This window comes from Gracilinanus agilis, chromosome 4 (assembly GCF_016433145.1).
Source record: "Gracilinanus agilis isolate LMUSP501 chromosome 4, AgileGrace, whole genome shotgun sequence".
NCBI lineage: Eukaryota > Metazoa > Chordata > Mammalia > Didelphimorphia > Didelphidae > Gracilinanus > Gracilinanus agilis.
The window spans coordinates 36,545,748-36,563,467 of record NC_058133.1 but is presented as its reverse complement, the minus strand read 5'-3'; the positions used below and the strand labels follow the sequence as shown (position 1 = coordinate 36,563,467).

Sequence of the window (17,720 nt, the reverse complement as noted above, 5' to 3'; positions counted from 1 at the left end):
GTATTCTAAAATAGAGTTATTGTTAGACGTGGCATTCCTGGCACAGTATAGTGCACCTGCAGTCTTATTATGGGTCTCCCTCCACCCCCAGGTGCCACAGAGCCATCCCTACCATTTCATTTGGGGCCTCTCTCAGCTGTCCTCCCATGAATGCTGCTTCCTGGGGCAGTCACCAGCCACGCATTGAAAGCCCTTCCTCTTGACCATATTGCACCAATATCAATGGAGCATGTGAGCTGCCCCTGGACACCTCATGACCTGACCACCTTCTTTTTCAGTCTTAATTCTCTCCAGAGATGTCTGCACCTTTGGGGATCATACAGTGTTGGAGCCTGCTTGTGCCTGCCAAAAGCCCCTTGACTTGTCTTTTGGGTGATAACCTACAACTTTTAATACCTTAGCATCTGTCGTGTGACTCACAACCATACTGCAGCATCAGGAGAATGTTGAATTTTATAAGATAAGTTTTGATGCCAACTAGAAGTTTAGAACTAAAAAAATGAGTTACCCGCCCTTTATTTTATTCTGACCTCTGTTTGCTGCCCCTTCACAGTATCTGTCCAACATGGTGGAATAATCTAGACCACAAATGTTCTTCATTTTGAACAGCGTGGTCACTTAGGAAATGTTTATGTTTAAATTTAGTGAGAACTACCAGAATATTGCCTTGAATTGCCACTGTTTTTGTAGTCAGTCTCCTCGAAGGAACGTATAGCTAAGGCCCTCCTTGCCTCCTTAATCATTCATCCAGGACGTGTATCCCATCCAGATGGAGAGACACATACACATAAGGTCGACGTTTTAAGCTGAAGTCACATTAAATGTTCTCCCCTTATTGGACAGAGTGCTCTTCCACCATCCCCAGGCTCCTGATTAATCCATACCGTGTGAAGTGGCATTGAGATAACACTTATTTCAAGCACTTGCAATTCTTTATCAACTGGAACATAATTTTGTCCTGTGGCAATTTTAATGTCTAGCATCAAACATTTTAGGAGAGGGAAGGACAGTAACATCCAGTGGAAAATGATGTCATTTGAAGAGGCAGAAGGTAATTATTGAAATTAGAATGGTTAAGCTAGACAGATATTGGAGATGAGGACCAATCTTAGGCACCATGGAACCTCCAGAGCAGAGAATGAGACCAAGGCAAGTGCTTGAGTAAGTCCCCTGCCCGTGTGTGTGTCATTGGGAAGGCGAGGCCTCGGGGAACTGTAGAGGGGCCTCGGCACACTGCTCTCCCAGCCACGTCACACCTGAGTTGTGGGCAAGGCCTGGAGGGCCATGTTGGAAGCGACCAGGAGCAGCTTGGTAGGCTGGAGATTGTGTCCCCCACCTTTAAAAGTGGCCCTTGCCACGGAGGTTGAGTCTAAACGCCTCAGTCCTAGCATAGACAGTCAGTGTGGTGCCATGGGAAGAACGCTGCCTTGAGAAGTGGCGCACCCGGGCTCCTCTGGGACCTCCGGCAAGTCACTGAAGGATAGACTAGGCGATCTCTTGGGTCCCTTCCAGTCCAAAATCGGTGATCCTGTGCAGCTGGGGGCTAAAAGTTTGACTGAAAATGAGTTGGTTTTGTGTTTTTTAATGGCTAGAAGTTTTGATCAATTGTAAAAGGGCATAAGCAATGCTACATAAAAACCTCTTAAAGCAGGAGTTGCGTCTTAAACCACTTGCCTTCAAATCAGTCTTTGATAATCCAATCTCTTTAATACAAATTATGGGATGTAGGGTAACCTTCTGTAATAAAGTGTTACAGGAAAAGTTGTAAAAACTTTAAGCTTCCTGAACGAATTAATACTGAGAAATGGATTTATGTACATTTGCAGAAACATTTCCCATTTTAACTGGAATCAGACAGAGTGGTTCCCCTTCCAAAGAAAAAATGAAGGTAAGTTGACTATAAAGTAATTTGGATTTTTTTAAGAACGTGAGCAGTTAAAAACTTTTTTATGATTAAAAATGTAGTTTGAAGTCTACTCTGCCTCCTTTAAAAAACCTAGGTTTACAAAACCTAGCCAATACGTGAGCCCATTTTCTCGCACGATGCCCTCCCTTCCCAGCACCACAACAGATGTCATCCTCCGTCTAGGAAGTTCTAAGTGTCAGTCCCACTCACCTCGAGGTGCTTTACTGTGTGACTGAGCCGAGTCAGTTAAGCATCTCTGAGCTTCAGTTTCCTCATCTGCAAAATGATCTTTGATTTTCACTTACTGAGTTTGGGATGTCCTAAAGACAGTTTGTGATGTGGAATTAGTGCTCCAGGGAGATGTGGGTCATCTTCATGAGATGATAATGAACCCAGGGAGCTCAGTAAAGCTGAAAGGGAACCAGAAGTAAACAGAAATCCGGAGAGGATCTAGAAGGGAGGGAGTGGAGTGGTCAGTAATGCCAAAGGAGTCAAGGATGAGGTTTGAGAAGAAGTTATGGATGGCCAGGGGGTTGGTGGGTCCCCCCTGGCAAAGACAACAAGGAAAGAGCCAGTTGGCAAGGTGAGGACTGAATATGAGCCAGAAGCCTGATGATGGTACAGAGGGCAGGCAGTAGGGATTGGGCTCTAACAGAGAAAAGATGTTGGCCTTGGTGATGAGGAAAAGGGCCTCCTCTCAAGAGAGGAATTTTATCTCGAGAGTCTATGATGTATCTTTTAGTTATCCTCATCTAGAAAAAGTCTTGTTTTTAAAATATCCAGACTGAATTATAAGTGGGTAATCAAGCTGAAATGATGCTCTTTGTTGTCCTGAGCAATGAAACTGGGCACTTTGGCCATGAATTGATCAACCTTGAAAGGTAGTCTTTCAAATAAGAATGACTTTTTTCCTAAGGACAGAAAGGATCCATTTGGAAAATGTACATTCTTTTTTTTTTAAACTGATTAATGGAAAATGTACGTTTTTGTTTATTTGTTAATGAATATTTTTTAGTGTAGTATTTCATGAGCAACGCCAATATTTATGCTGGACTTTGAATGTATGCACATATATTTTATAGTATGTGTGTGTATAATAGATCTAAAATACCTTGATTATCACTTGTGGTTGAATCTTTAATAGCTTATGATCACTTAGGTTGTTATTTAGCAAATATTCTTCTTAAAGGAATTATTTTTCTAATACTTTTCTTGGTTTTCAGACTTTGTCTTCCTGTAGAATATTAAATCAAGATCTGTTAGTTCCTAAGAAACACCAAGAACCTCAACAGTTACAGATTTTGCAAAGTCTTCCACCAGCACAAATTAGCATTTCTCCTTCAAGTAAGAATTTAAAAAGTTAAATGTCATCTGAAAAAATTGTGAATAGCACATGTATACATGTATATTAAAAGATTAAATTAGGTTAAAATTACTAATGATTAAATGATGGAATGATAACATTAATCAATAAAAATTGATTTATTAATTCATTAAAGGGGTTCCTTTCATCTTATTAATCCTTTGATTTTCAGGATTTCTTTTTGGTGTTTAATTTGGAGTCTAAAATTTGTTATTCTTTAAGTGATATGGTTATTGATCTTTCTTTTTTTAAAAACCAATGAAAGTGTTTAGAGATACAGATTTTCCCTAAAGTACTACTTTGGCTGCATTCCAAAAATTTTGGCATATTGTCTCATGATTGTCATTTTTATTAATGAAATTATTTCTCTGATTTGTTCTTTGATCTACCTATTTGTCCATAAAATATATGTTTAATATTTTACTTTTCTGCATTTGTTTGTGAGGTTTTGTGCCCTGGTACAATTTCTACTGAATTGTAATGCACAGCCAAGAAATTATTCATCCTCCTTTTTATTCCCATCCCCAGAATTCACTAAAGGTCCTTCATATCTAATTTGTTTTGAAATATTCAAGTCATTCTTTTCTTGTGTTAGATTTATCCAGGTCTGAGAGAGGTAAATTGAGGTATTTCACCTTGATAGTTTTACTGTCTATATTTGTCTCTCTAACTCAGTGTCTGCTTTAAGAATTTTTAGATGCTTTTATTATATGCATATATGTTTAGTATTAAGACTAATTCATTCTATATGCCTTTTGCCTTTCAACAAAATATTTATCCGTTTGTCTTTTTAATTAAGTCTGCTTTTTCTGTTATACTGAGGTCCTGATTACTGGCCCTGCCTTTATACCTCAGAAAGAAGCAGGGTAGATTCTACTCCAATTCTTTATTTTAACCATGTGCATCTGTTGGAAGTATTTTTCCTTGTTAACAAACAAAAATAACTTAGATTCTACTTTACAATTCATTCTGCTATTCTTTCCCATTTTGAAGGCAAATGCATTCCATTCAAACTTAAATTCCCTTATACTTTTCCTTTGTTTGAAGAAGAATAGAAGATGCAACTAAGGTGATTCAGTGGATTGAGAGCCAGGCCTAGAGACAGGAGGTCCCAAGTTCAAATCTGGCCTCAGACACTTCCTAGCTGTGTGACCCTGGGCAAGTCTCCTAACCTCCATTGCTTAGCCCTTACCACTCTTCTACCTTAGAACCAATACACAGTATTAATTCTGTGATGGAAACTGAGGGTTAAAAAGAAAATGAAGATTAGAGTAATGAATGAGCTCATTATCAGTGCTCTAGGTTTGTTGTAATCTGCTAATATTCCCCTGTTCCTCCTTTTCCTCAACCAGAGAAAACAACAGATTGTTATCCTTTCTTTTTCCTTAAGCTCCTCTTCAAAATTCACCTTCCTCAATTATTTTTACTTAAGATTGCTCCCTCCCTGAGTCTGGAGTAAGGAGCTTTACCTCCTTAGTACCCTTTCCCTCTTTCTTTCCTGATTCCCTCTAATGTGAAATGTTTCTTTTTCCAGTGGTATTTTCTTCCCTTTAATTTCTTATGACTAGTTCAGGTGAAAACAAGAGTCAAGTGTTACCTCTTCCCACTACTTCCTCTTTATATAGACTTCTACTTGGACATGTAGGATAACCCCCATCCTTCTCCCCTTTCTACCCCTATTGTATTCTTCCACTGTTTTTTCCATTTTTTTTTTAAATCATCAGGACATAAGAGAACCAAACCCAGGCCTTCTGTCTGAGAAGATTCCCTCCCTGAACTCTGATGATGTAGGGTTTAAAGGAGGCATATGTAGCCAGTAATCTCCCTGAGTTAAAATGTAAACAGTTTGTCCTCGTTTAGTCCCTTGTCATTGTTCGTGTTTGCCTTTTATGTTTTTATTGAGTTCTGTGTTTGTGTGCCAGAGTTTTTTACTTAGCTAAGAGTCTTAATTTTTTTCCTTGTAGGTTTATATCCATTTTTGCTGGGTAAGTTATTTTTAGTTGTAAGCCCATGTCCTTTGCCTTCTGGAATATTGGATTCCAAGTTCTCTGATCCTTTATTGTGATAGCTGCTAAGTCATAAGGCAAGTCTGACTGAGGCTCTTCAGGACTTGAATTCTTTCTTTCTGCCTGCTTGTAGTATTTTTTCTTGATCCTGTCTCTCTATATTTTGACTGTGATGCTCTCTGGGAATTGTATTTGAAGGCTTCTTTCAGGACGGGACTAGGGGTTTCGTTTTTACTTCCACTCTGTCTTCTGGTTCTGAGAAAAAATGGGAGGTTTTCTTTCATGATGTCTCAAGCTCTTTATTTTGTTCATGTTTGACTGTCCAGTGATTCTTAATTTTTTCTCCTCAACCTATTTTCCAAGTCAGTTGTTTTTGCTAAAAGATAATTTAAATTTTCTTTTTTTTAAAAAATATTTTTTGTTCCCTTTTAGAATCATTGGCTTCTGTTTTCCCTATTTTCAAGGAGTTTGTTTCTTGGAAAATGTTTTGTTTTTTTTTTTGTACCTTGTTCCAAGCTGTTATTTCTCTTTACAATTCCCATATGTTTAGCTCTTTTTAAAAATTATTTCACCTCCACCAGAAATTCTCACTGAAGTTGTGCCCAAGCTATGTTTTTCCTTAAAGCTTTACTTGTAGATATTATGGAATCAAACTTTTCTGAGTTTGTCTTGAATGTCCTTGCCAGCATAATAGCTTTTTACAGTAGGCTGCTTCTCGTTGTTTGCTCATTGTTTGCTAGGCCCAGACCCTTAGTTCTAGAGAGAACGTAGGAGCCATTTCTCTTGGGGTGGCGTTCTGGGATCCCAGGGCCAGCTCAGGCTGCGTAGCTGCAAGCTTTCACTGTGCCTGGGGAGAGTCATGGGCCGCAGGGCAGTCTGTGGGAGCCGCCGGCCCTGGACTTGCCCCATTGAAGTTCCAGTAGACTGCTGCCAGATCTGGCCCCTGGAGTCAACCAGGAAGCTCTCCCGTTGGGAGGGACGGAAGTGCCGGCTCCCTTTGGTCTGGGACTCCTACCCTGGCTCTTCTGCTCCAGGCTTCACCCTTGGACAGCCCCGGACCTGAGGGGGATCGGAGCCTGGGACGCCACGGAAGCTGCCCCAGGAGCCTCCCCCCCTCGCTCCTCTGCTCTTCCCGGGAATCTGTGACCCGGCCCTCAGCGGTGGAGGACAGAGCCGCCCTTGGGTGGCTGCTCTTGCCTCGGGCGCAGCCTTTCCCTGTCCTGCTCACACAGGATCCCCGTCTCCAGTGACTTCTCTGTGCCGACCTGCACGAGAGCAAGGACTCTCTGTGATTTGTTTATGTTTAAGATATCCTCATCAGGATCAGCCTGGTGCCTTTTCTACGTCTGTGTGGGTGAGTTGTGTTGGAGGAGCCGGGCCAGCCCCCTCCTGGCGCTCTGCCCTTGCCTCTGTCCTCATCAAGGAGAGGAGCCACGCCAGCCCTGCTCAGAGTTGGGGGGGGGGTTGATCCTTTTCCATCCCGAGATGAGGCTAGGACAGGAACACAGGGAGAATTTGTAAAAGCCACTCATCTTAGATGTAATAAAGGAAACGATTTGAGCTCTTCATAAATGGAATAAACCGCCTCCATGAGCAGGGCATGTCTTCCTCCCCACCATTTTTTGCAGTTGTCAACCCCAAAAAATCTGCATAGGCAAGCGGAGCAAACACTTGCATGCACAAAAATGTGTGTTTCATTCTGAAATTTGAGTCTATTGTATTTCTATGAAGGGAGCAGTGAGGTGGCTCAGTGGATTGAGAGCCAGACTCTGGAGACCAGGAGGTCCTGGGTTCAAATCTGGCCTCAGACACTTCCTATCTGGGTGACCCTGGGCAAGTCACTTGACCCCATTGCCTGGCCCTTACCGCTCTTCTGCCTGGGAACCAATACGCAGTGTTGATTCTAAGATGGAAGGCGAGGGTTTAAAAATGAGAGAGATACAGGCTACACGTGTCAGCTTCCTTCCTCCAGGCTGTCATTGAATTCATTGTACAGAGTCATTGGCCCTTTGAGTTATTTTTCTTTATTATAATCTCTAATGGACATTGTTTTGGTTCTGCTCAGTTTAAAGTTTCCATTTGGATTTAGCCTGGCTGGGAATTATCTTGCATTTATAAGAGCACCATCACTATGCAACGATCTTCCCTGCAACATTACACAAAAACAAAATTGTTTGTATTGAACCAATTAAGGAGGCTAGGTGAAGAATGTTTAGTTTTGAGGATGCTAAATAAGAAACTTTTCTGTTGACTTAACCTTATATCTGTTATGAGCCTGTACAAATGAGGGGGGAAATCTTTTATTCTCATGTGCAGTGTTGACATTATTTTCAATTATTAGGTCTCCCTGAAATCATGTCCTCAGTCGATATCACTTCTTTGTGGCAAAATGCCCCAGATGTGCTCACTTTCGAGGCCTTCACACCCATTCTCAGTGTTTCAGAGGTAACACTTTTTCTGCACTAAGTAGGACTTGAATGTTTAAAATACAGGTTCTGAAAATGTCCGTCTCTGACTCATTTTGTCAGAATGACCTTTGAGTTTTTGGCTATGAGTTTACCAATAAAAATCTGTAGAAATGTGGATGTGGTCTCGGGCTCATTTTGCATTCATCTAGCTCCTAAGTCAGCTCCACGTAGAATAATTAGTTCTTTTTAAAGAGTCTTCCTCAGAACTACAGCACCCACATGAGGGAGGAGGCCGAGACGAGCCATGGGCTGGGCCTCTACTTGCCTAGTCTGTTTTCCTCATCTGTGAAAAAGGGAGGGAGGAAGCAATGACTTCCACCTCTTGTCTCTTATTTTCTGAAAATGAAAACATTTTTTCATTCTGGGATTTTTGTACTTAAACTACCTTTAAGGAAAAAAGGTGTTGACTTCTCAGGGTATAGTTACAGACTTAGAAATTAAAGACTTCATCTTTGTAGTTATCCCCTTTTGGCATTTGAGGGAAATTAAAGGCCAGAAATAAAGTCATACAGCTTTTCAATTCAATAACCAACTCCTCTTTTATTTCATCAACATTTTATCATCCTCATTTCTGAAAAGTACTTATTAACACTGACTTAACTGGCTGCTGGTGGAGCCATCCTTCTATATAATATACACGCGGTCAATTCTGTTCTTTGTGAGTTCTTTTAATTCCACTTAATATAATTGTTGTAAAATTTGAAATCAAACCTGAATATAAAATTAGATGTTGATTTGAAAGCAGTGAAGATGCTTACTAGGAGAGGCTCACCATAGCCACAATTTCCTGTTATAATTGAAAATGATGGTTTTTAAAAAATCTTTGAATAATAAAAAACAACTTGAGAAACTGAATTGTGACTAAGAGCATCAAAGTCTACTATGATCCAGTTGATAGATTCAAAACATTATTGAACTATTTTGGGGTATATTTTTCCCCCAGCAAACCTCATTTAGTGGTGATGGAAAAAATGAGTGCACATCTATAGTGAATGCTGGAAAATCAACCCTTCTTATAACTACGATGTGGGAAGGACTCAACTCTAACACTGTGAAAAAAGAGGAAAGTAAGTGTGAAGAGTAATAATAAATGGTGCTTTGGAAGATTATAGGTTGTTTTTGTACCAAAGACTAAAAAAGGGATATTTGGTTTAAGCATTTGAAGTTTGCTAGAGATGTAACACGGCTCCAAGGGGTATGCATACTGGCCATCCTTAGGTTTCTTTGACGAGAGAGGCCTCAACTTTCTCCAAACCTTATAGGGATGGTAGTTGGAATTATGTTTCAGCATTGGATTTAACCAAAATTCTCTATTCTGACCTCAAATTATATTTGGGAAACATGGACCCTAAACAGATCTGTGCCCCTGCTCTTCTCTCCCTTCCAGACTCTTCCCCCATACTGCTTGTTAAACTGACAGATTTCTAAATCCAAATGTTTTCCCTCTAGTTAAAATATATTTCTTTTCCAAGTATTCACTCTCCAAATTGCTTACATTTGATTTTAGATGCCCTCTGCCTCCAGTAGGCTGAAAGAAGAAATAGTGTGCAAATATAGGTGAAAATCTGCATTTTGTACAACTCTGGACCATTGGTGATGCCTTTGGCATCACCAACCCTCCAGTTTCTCCTCTTGGAAAATTGGAGGTTACTTGTGACTCACTGTGTTCCGCCTCACTTCTTCTCAGTTATCCATTCTTGGGGCTCTTTGGAACTCGGCAGCATCTCTGGCATTTTCCCTTCTTGTCCCTCTCCTAATAGAAGTCTTCGTAACCACCTGCCTGGCACTGTGTAGGGGTCTTCCTACACCTCCTGCCCGTCACTGTTATCAGAATCCCCTTCCTTTGGCAGCAATTTAATTATGTCACTTCTGTGGCTGCCCAAGGAGAGTTAAGACTCCTCTGCCCCTTCCCACCCGTCACCCTGAAACGACCCTAGGGGACTTAGGGGGGCACGCACCCACATGGGCTTCTGTCTTGTTTGTCAGTCCTTCCATCCTGCCTCCCCTTCAGGACCTGAATTCTCAGACCTCATGACTTGCTTTATCCTTGACCAAGGGGAGGGGGAAAGTGGGGTAAGGGTTAGGGTTAGTGAAGCAAAATAACTTTTGGAGGCATTGTGGGTATTATTTCTATTTGATTATACGAGAAAACGCCTGGGCCTCGTTCTAAGTCTGGGTCAGAACCAGAATAATGTAGAATTCTGGGCCCAGCCCTCCCACCTTGGATACTACTTTGGTGTCCTTGTACCCTGGGGTGGGGGAGCAGGAGGAGCACATGAGGATGGCCAGAAGGGCAGGAGCCTGTTTTGTGAGAAGAGAAGGGCCAGATTTCCAGAGAAATGTGTTCTATGCTCTCTTCAGACTGAGCCGACCTCTAGGATTTCCAGGACAGGGGCACGTGCTGTGGTACCTTTTTCTGGTCGGATTTTGTTTACATCTCTGACCCACAACCTATTTTAGAGATGGAAAAAAAAGAAGTTTTCCCTAGACCACCACTTCCCGTCTCCAGAGCCTGAATCCAGCCCTCTTATTTTATGTATGAGAGAAGCGAGTTTCAAAGGAGGAGACGGATCTCCTAAGAAGTACGTAGAAGAGCAAAGATTTGAACCTGGGTCCTTCTGACTCTGGATCGAGCGTTGGTTCCATGGTGCCTCGAGGGGCGAATCTCTGAAGGGTGCGCTTGTTTGCTTGTTTTGCAGGAGCGTCCGAGCAGCCGGGCGCTGCCGCCTTCGGCCAGACTGCCCTGGGCCCGCGCGTGCCGGAGCCGGAGCTTCCCACGCCGACCAAGAAGGTGAGAGTCCCTGCAGGGCCTCGGAGCCGCGGGCCAGACCTGCCATCCTTTGTGCCGCTCTGGGGATGCCGCTACCGGGTGCCTTTGCTCTGTGAGGTGCCTTCATGGGGCAAAACGCAGACATGAGGCTCCTCTGAAGCCACCTCTTGGTGCTGTTGGCAGTCGGGGGATTCCCAGGGAAACCCTCGCCCAAGGCGTCCTCCTCCCCGTCAGAGCGTGGGGGCTGCCACACCGGCCTTCTCCCTAAAGCCATTTGACTCAGGCCGGAGCCCGACCCAAGAGTCGGCTGTCCCAGGGGTCCGCCAGGAAGTTCTTGAGCCCGGCGGGGCACCGGCTTCTTCCCGCTCCAGAGCGCCGCGTGTGATGTGGCTTAACCCAGCAAAGGACTTTTTAACATGTGGAGACGCTTGTCAGAAACCCGAGCTGGGAGTTCCGTAAACTTTCGCTTGGATTACCAGGAACAATGAAATTCAATGTTTCTTATTCATTTTAACTCATTTAAGCCTGACCAAACTGGACTTGGTTTGAATCCTGCCCCTGATACTCAGACATCAGAAGGGGGCTTCTGCCCTTGGGGTTCCCTGGACCGAGTCATCTTAGATCTGCTCTAAACCTCCTTCTCTCCTCTATCTCCGGCATCCACCTCCATCCCCCCCCCCCCAAAAAAAAAACAGCCCATAAGCAAAAAAAAGTTGTTTTTTTTTTTTAAATGAACTCTAAAATGTGCTACTTAATTCTTTGATCAGACCCCTTCCAGGCCTAGTAAAAACTGTTCTAAATCATTGTCTTAACTATCACCAGTAAGAGGGAAATGGAGATGTGTGTGTTTTTAGCAAAGCCTTTTGTTACTGATACCAGAGCATTCTTTTTGTGATCTGAGTTTGGATTGTTTTTTGAGGGCAGAATCCATGGGTGTATATCTTGGCTATCTGATCTTCATCTGGAATATTTGATGCAAAATCCTAGTTGTGTGTTCCCTCCCAGTTAATGCCTTTCCTCCTTATCCTGATTGCACCAACAACTAAAACGTTTCTTTTAGGACATAAAGATCAAGAATGTGCATTCTTGGACAAGTTTAGGAAAAACAGTTACAACTTCAGTCTTGCCAAAATCATCGGATGATCTCTTCCGGCAGTTCAGGAAAGCAGCTATGGAAAAGGAAGTGAAGACAAGGAAGCAGCTGGGTCAAGATCCAAAGGAACCAAACACCCATCCAGATAAACACAGGTCTGTGATTCCTGAGAGTTGTAAAGGCATCAATGTAAAATTAGCATTTTAATGGTTTGTACCAAGTAGTTTACACATTCATCTGTTTATATTCATAGTATAGTTTGAATAGATAGCTCAAATCTTAATCACAGAATTGCTCTTTAAAAGGAACAATAAAATTGGAATAGATTAGATTAATTTCTCAACTGACCATTCATTGCCTCTACTGTTTGCCCAGCAGGACACCTAGGTGGTGCAGGCCTGGAGTCAAAAAGACCTAAGTTCAAATCCAGCCTCAGACACTAACCAACTGACTCAGGACAAGTCACTTAATCCTGTTTGCCTCAGTGTCCTCATCTGTAAAATGACCTGGAGAAGGAAATGGCAAATGATTTGTGTATCTTTGCCAAGGAAACCCCAAATGGGATTACAGAGAGTTGGACCCAACTGAAAAAGACTGAACGACAAGTGTGCCAGGCTAGGTGTTAGGGGGGTGAAGGTGGCCCAGCATGGCCTCTGGGCTTACGGAGCCCAGACGCACCTGGGGAATCAGAGGTGTCTCCAGGTAAGGAAGGAGAGAACGCAGCAATGGGGGAATCATCCAAAAGGATAAAGCTGGAGCACCCCAATTTCCTGTTGAAGAAGAAGAGGCCTGTGCCAGGGCAGGGCTAAGAATGGTGCCCAAGCCACTGTAGCCCAGTGCCACCATGTTCCTTGGGTTCTCCGGGAGTCCTGAAGGACCCCTTGCTTTTGGCACTTTATGGATCTCCCCCTTCTCATTGGGAATTGGTGGGATGGGGTGAATTCCAGAGCCCCCCTTTCTCTCCTTCTCCTATTAGTCTGTGTCAATCTGCAGTGATAGATGAGAAGGGCCCAAGAGACACAGCCTTATTTAGGGAACACCATTCTGCCCCCCCCCCCTTGTCCCCAGGCTCTCTCTCCGCAACTTTCATGTAACTTTCTGGAGAAGAGAATAGCGTGGCAATGTAGATCCATACACCAAACAAAACCCCTGAATGGCCTGTTTTCATAAAGCTACTCACTTTATAGCCTCATAAAATAGGAGCTTGTTTCTTGTTTTAAAGGTATTAGCTTTTAATATTTTCTGATGAAACAAAAATGTTGTTTTGAAGGCACTTTGACAAGAATCCAAATAAAATTCAAAATGAGTGTTATCCTGAAGACCAAAAGCCACATCCAGCACCCCTAGAAGTGCAAGACCCCAGGCTCATCAAAGACCGTAACTTGGCAAGAAAGAAAGAGCAAGAGCGCAGGAGAAGGGAAGCAGTAAGTAAAATGGGTCTGTGGGCTACTTGCCCAGTGAGGTGAAACTAGGCTCATTCCAGACCCAGACCTGTCTTAGCCCGTGGCCTCTTCATGCCTCCTTTATGTCTTTTGGTCTCTGAGCCTCTTCTCTAAGCCAGAACCCCTTTGGCCTCCCCCCCACCTCCAGGCATTGAGACCCTTTGGTTCCTGCTCTCCCACCCTAACTCACTGCCTCATGCTGGCTCCCACTTGTCTCTTGGTTGGGGAAATGGTTGCTTTTATCTGGGTGCAAAAACCACCTCCAGGCAGGGCCAAGAAAGCTCTGTTTTCCTTCTTTATTTCTTCCCCGGTCTCATTTCTGGCAGAACAGTGTCCTGGTGCCCCTGCTTGCACACCAGCCTTTTGATTGTGTCGGAAGCAAATTTCTCTCTCTCCAGTGTTGCCTTTTTAAGGTCATCTCTCAGAGGTCAAAGACCACTGAGTAAATTCAGGTATGGGCAAGCCCGCAGAGAAAGGAAGTTAAAGAACCAACAAGACAGGATGCTAATTCCCCAGGCACTGCACCCCTGGGCAGCCCAGGCAAATTTAGAAACTATGATTGGTTCCTGAAGTGTGACATGTGTGTTAGTGGGTGAAGAAAAGAGCTTGTTAGGGGATACCCGGCAGCAATAAGGCTTTTTTGGCGTGAGCGTGGAGAGCAGAATGAATCCTTGTCGGAGTTCAGCTAGAGGCCCATGAATGGAGACCATAGATTAGAAAGCCACGTATCTCTCTACCACTCCTACTTTCCCCTCTCTTTACTACTCCTTTGATTTAATAAAGTTATTAAGCTACTACCAGCCTCATAATTTTAGTTATTACATTTGTTTGTCCAAGGTCTCTCGGGTGTTGTACCACCGCACTAAAAGTTGTTATCAGGGCACTGTTGGTCTCAAAGGAGATGCTTGGAGAACCCTCTTCTCATTGCTGTTACCAGGCCTGAAGTATTAATAGCTTTTTGTGGGGTTCATGGGTTCCCTTAGCCTAATTTTCGGTTTAATATACAGACATCAGCTGTATCCAGAGTGCAAGCAGTCCTACTCAGGTGTTTGAAGAAGTCAGAGGAGTCCAGAGGCCACCTCTGAGTTTCCTGCTTCCCCTGAAGCGAACTTTTTCTGCTTTGTCCTCCTGTCCTTCATGATCACTTTTTCTCCCTGTCTCATGGAGCTTTTTGGCTTTTCTTTTATAGGCAGCTTAATTTGTAGCTTACTGCCTGTGTTCCCAAACCCGGAGTCTCCCCACCCAGAATATGATGTTCACACCAGGCCCTTCAGTGACCATCAGCAATCATCTTGACTTTTTTTTTCATTATAAAGATGTTTTATTTTACCAATTACATGTAATAAATTTCCACATAAGTTTTCTGAAGTTAAAGGATCCAAATTGTCTCCCTCCCTCCCTCCCTTCTCCTTCCTGGTGCTGGCAGGCAATTCAGTCTCAGTCATAAGTGTACCATCATGCAACACATGTTTCCATATCTCATTTTTGTAAGAATAATCCTATAAAACCAAAATCCCAAAACATAAACCCACATAAACAAGTGAAAAATTGCATATTTTCATCTGCATTCTGACTCAACAGTTCTTTTTCAGAAGTGAACAGCATTCTTTGTCCCAAGTCCCTCAGAATTGTCTTGGATCATTGTATTGCTGTTAATGGCAAAATCTATCACATCTGACCATTCCAGAATATTGTAAATTATATGAAATTACATGGTTGCCGAAATTATTCTATCTCAAGTCAGAAATTTATTTACCAAATTAGAGGGGAAACAATAAAGTAGAGAAATGAGAGGGGTTAGAGAAAATACCTATCATACCTAGACTAGTCCTCTACCAGGAGGGCCAGTAATGAGTAATGACGAGGCCTCCTCCAAGATGGAAGCTAGTCTCTTAGGAAACTAGGAAAGGAGTCAGCCCTTTTTGCTCACCCAAAGAAGTAGTCCAGGAGTCAGAATCTAAGTTGAAGCCATAATTCATACCGCAGTCTCCAGCAAAGTTCCCTTGAAGATTATCTCCAGGAGACATTCTCCACTAGACTCAACTTCACAAGACTGACTCAGTCCAAGGATTTTGTGGCTTTTATGGTGGTTTCCTGTCCCTGCCCCTTTTCACAGGGGCCAATCACAGTTTCCAAATTGTCTAGTACTGTCCAGGGGCAATGTCTGTGGGATTGACTTGTCACCTCTAAAGGTGTTAACTCTCCTCCTAGGATTCACACATTTCTGAGTTGTCACCCAGTTTAGCAGGGGGTTGCAGACCTCCCCCCACTTAAGGTTAAGTAGGGGTGTCTTCCTTTTGGAGGTGCAAATTCCTGTAGTAAGCATTTGTGGGCTTCCCTTGCTTTAGGGTTAAGTATGGGTGTATTCTTTTTATTGATTAATTCAAAAATAGACAAAGGAGAGTTAATCCTCTCCTCACAATCTAGTGAGGTACTAAGTGTAGGGGTCCTTAAGTTATTGTTAACCAAAGTTTTAACTCCAACTAGGCAAAGAGAATAAAGGATTCCCTTTTTACAAGTGTAAACTCAGAATAGGCAAAGAGGACCAAGAATTTCCTTTCACAGTATTGTAGTTACTGTGTACAATGTTCTCCTGGTTCTGCTTATTTCACTCTGCATCACTTCCTGGAGGTCTTTCCAGTTCCCTGAAATCCTCCAGTTCATCATTACTTAGAACACAATCATATTCCTCATATTCCATCACCATCAGATACCACAATCTGTTCAGCCTTTCCCGAATGGAGGGACATCCCTTCAGTTTCCAATTCTTTGCCTCCACAAAAAGAGCAGTTATAAATAGTTTTGTACAAGTAGCCCCCCACACACACTTTTATCTCTTTGGGATACAGAGCTAATCGTGGTATTACTAGATCAAAGGGTGTAATTTCATAGCCCTTTGGACATAGTTGCAAATTGCCCTCCAGAATGGTTGGATCCATTCACAACTTCACCAGCAATGCATTAGTGTCCAATTTTGCCACATCCCCTCCAACATTTATCACTTTACTGCCATGTTAGTCAATCTGAAAAGTGTTTTAATGTGCATTTCTCAAATCAAGAGGGACTTAGAACATTTTTAATATGATTATTGATAGCTTTGATTTCTTCATCTGAAAACTCATATCCTTTGACCATTTGTCAACTGTGGAATGACTTATGTTCTTATAAACTTACTTAGTTCTGTATATATTTGAGAAATGAGACTTTTTCCCAGTTTGTTGTTTTCCTTTCACATTGATTTCGTTTGTAAAAAAATCTTTTAAATTTAATATAGTCAAATTATTCATTTTGCATCTTGTAATGTTCTCTATATCTTATTTGGTCATAAATTCTTCCTTTCTTCCTAGATCTGCCAGGCAAGCTATTCTATATTCCCCTAGTTTTCTTATGGTATCACCCTTTATGTCTAAATCATATGCCCATTTTGACCTTATCTTGGTACAAATATTGGTCCATACCTAGTTTCTACCTTACTGTTTTCCCAGTGGTTTTTGTCCAATAGTGAGTCCTTATCCCAAAAGCTGGGGTCTTTGGTTTTATCAAACTATAGATTGCTAAAGGCCATTTACCTCTACTCTATTCCATTGATCTACCATTCTATTTCTTAGCCAATACTGTATTATTTTGAAGATTACTGCTTTATAATACAGTTTAAGATCTGGTACTGCTGCTAGGCCATCCTTCACATTTTTTTTCATTACTTCCCTTAATATGTTTGATCTTTTGTTCTCCCAGATGAATTTTGTTGTTATTTTTTCTAGTTCTATAATGTTAAAGAAAAGATGATATAAAAGGTGCTATCTATCTGAGCTGACAGGCTCTATAATCCAAGCCTGCCAAGCTGGCTCAAGATCCTCAGGTGGTAGATGGATCTAGGCTAAGTGAGAGATGAGGTTGCCTGGGTGGTCACCAAATGTGCTAGTAATCCCCAGGATTTATGAAGTTCAGCTTAGCCAAGCCTATGCCTCTTTAACAGTGCCCAAGCCAAAAAATATTAAGTGAGGGGTTGTATGTATGATCAACAACTCCTTTAGCTCCTTGGCTTGGGGTTGGGTTTGATGATAAAAGGTTGGTTTGGGCTGGTATTGACCTGCTAAATGGATAATGCTAATAATCTGACTTCAGTTTGATAAATCCCTTTCCCTATAGCTGTAGTTGTCACTAGTTGGGAAAGGAGCACCAATCTTCAGCTGGATTAAACTGTAACAGGATTTATTGCTTATCTTAAGGGTTAGGAGCAAGGAGTCAGGATAGAGGTTTGGGAATACTATACTATGTCTAATTAAGTTAAGGAGATCTAAATCTATAGGTAACAGGTTGATATCAGGCTCGAGATTCTTCTCCCTCACACAATCCCCCATCTGACCCAGCCGTGGTGCAAACCAAAGGTCAGGGAAGGATAATGATGTTCTTCTTAGTAGCCGTAATGTTCTCTCTCAGCTCTATTATTAGTATCAGGAGAAATAAACTTCTGTGGCACTGAGGTATGGATACTGGATTTGCAGGTGTATGGCTTACCCTCCCATACACCTCCCTTCTCCAACTGAGACCCTGCGTGGTGCAGTCCAAGGGTATTTATAGAGGTGGTCCTAATTGTCTCTTGGCCCTGGCTCACGCCACGTGGGTAAATTCTAAGTTTTTTAACCGATGATCCTGTTACTCAAACTGTTTT

General features: G+C 42.4%; 1 protein-coding gene across 1 annotated transcript in view; it reads left to right on the top strand.

The window, feature by feature from the left end:
• The window catches only part of BRDT (bromodomain testis associated), a 58,240-nt gene that overhangs the window by 18,318 nt on the left and 22,202 nt on the right, over window positions 1–17,720 (top strand). The window contains exons 12-18 of the mRNA XM_044673142.1: window positions 1,827–1,888; window positions 3,130–3,250; window positions 7,617–7,720; window positions 8,687–8,810; window positions 10,443–10,534; window positions 11,574–11,761; window positions 12,877–13,030. Of these exons, the coding sequence (XP_044529077.1) occupies window positions 1,827–1,888; window positions 3,130–3,250; window positions 7,617–7,720; window positions 8,687–8,810; window positions 10,443–10,534; window positions 11,574–11,761; window positions 12,877–13,030 (845 nt within the window). The remainder of the gene's footprint in view (window positions 1–1,826; window positions 1,889–3,129; window positions 3,251–7,616; window positions 7,721–8,686; window positions 8,811–10,442; window positions 10,535–11,573; window positions 11,762–12,876; window positions 13,031–17,720) is intronic.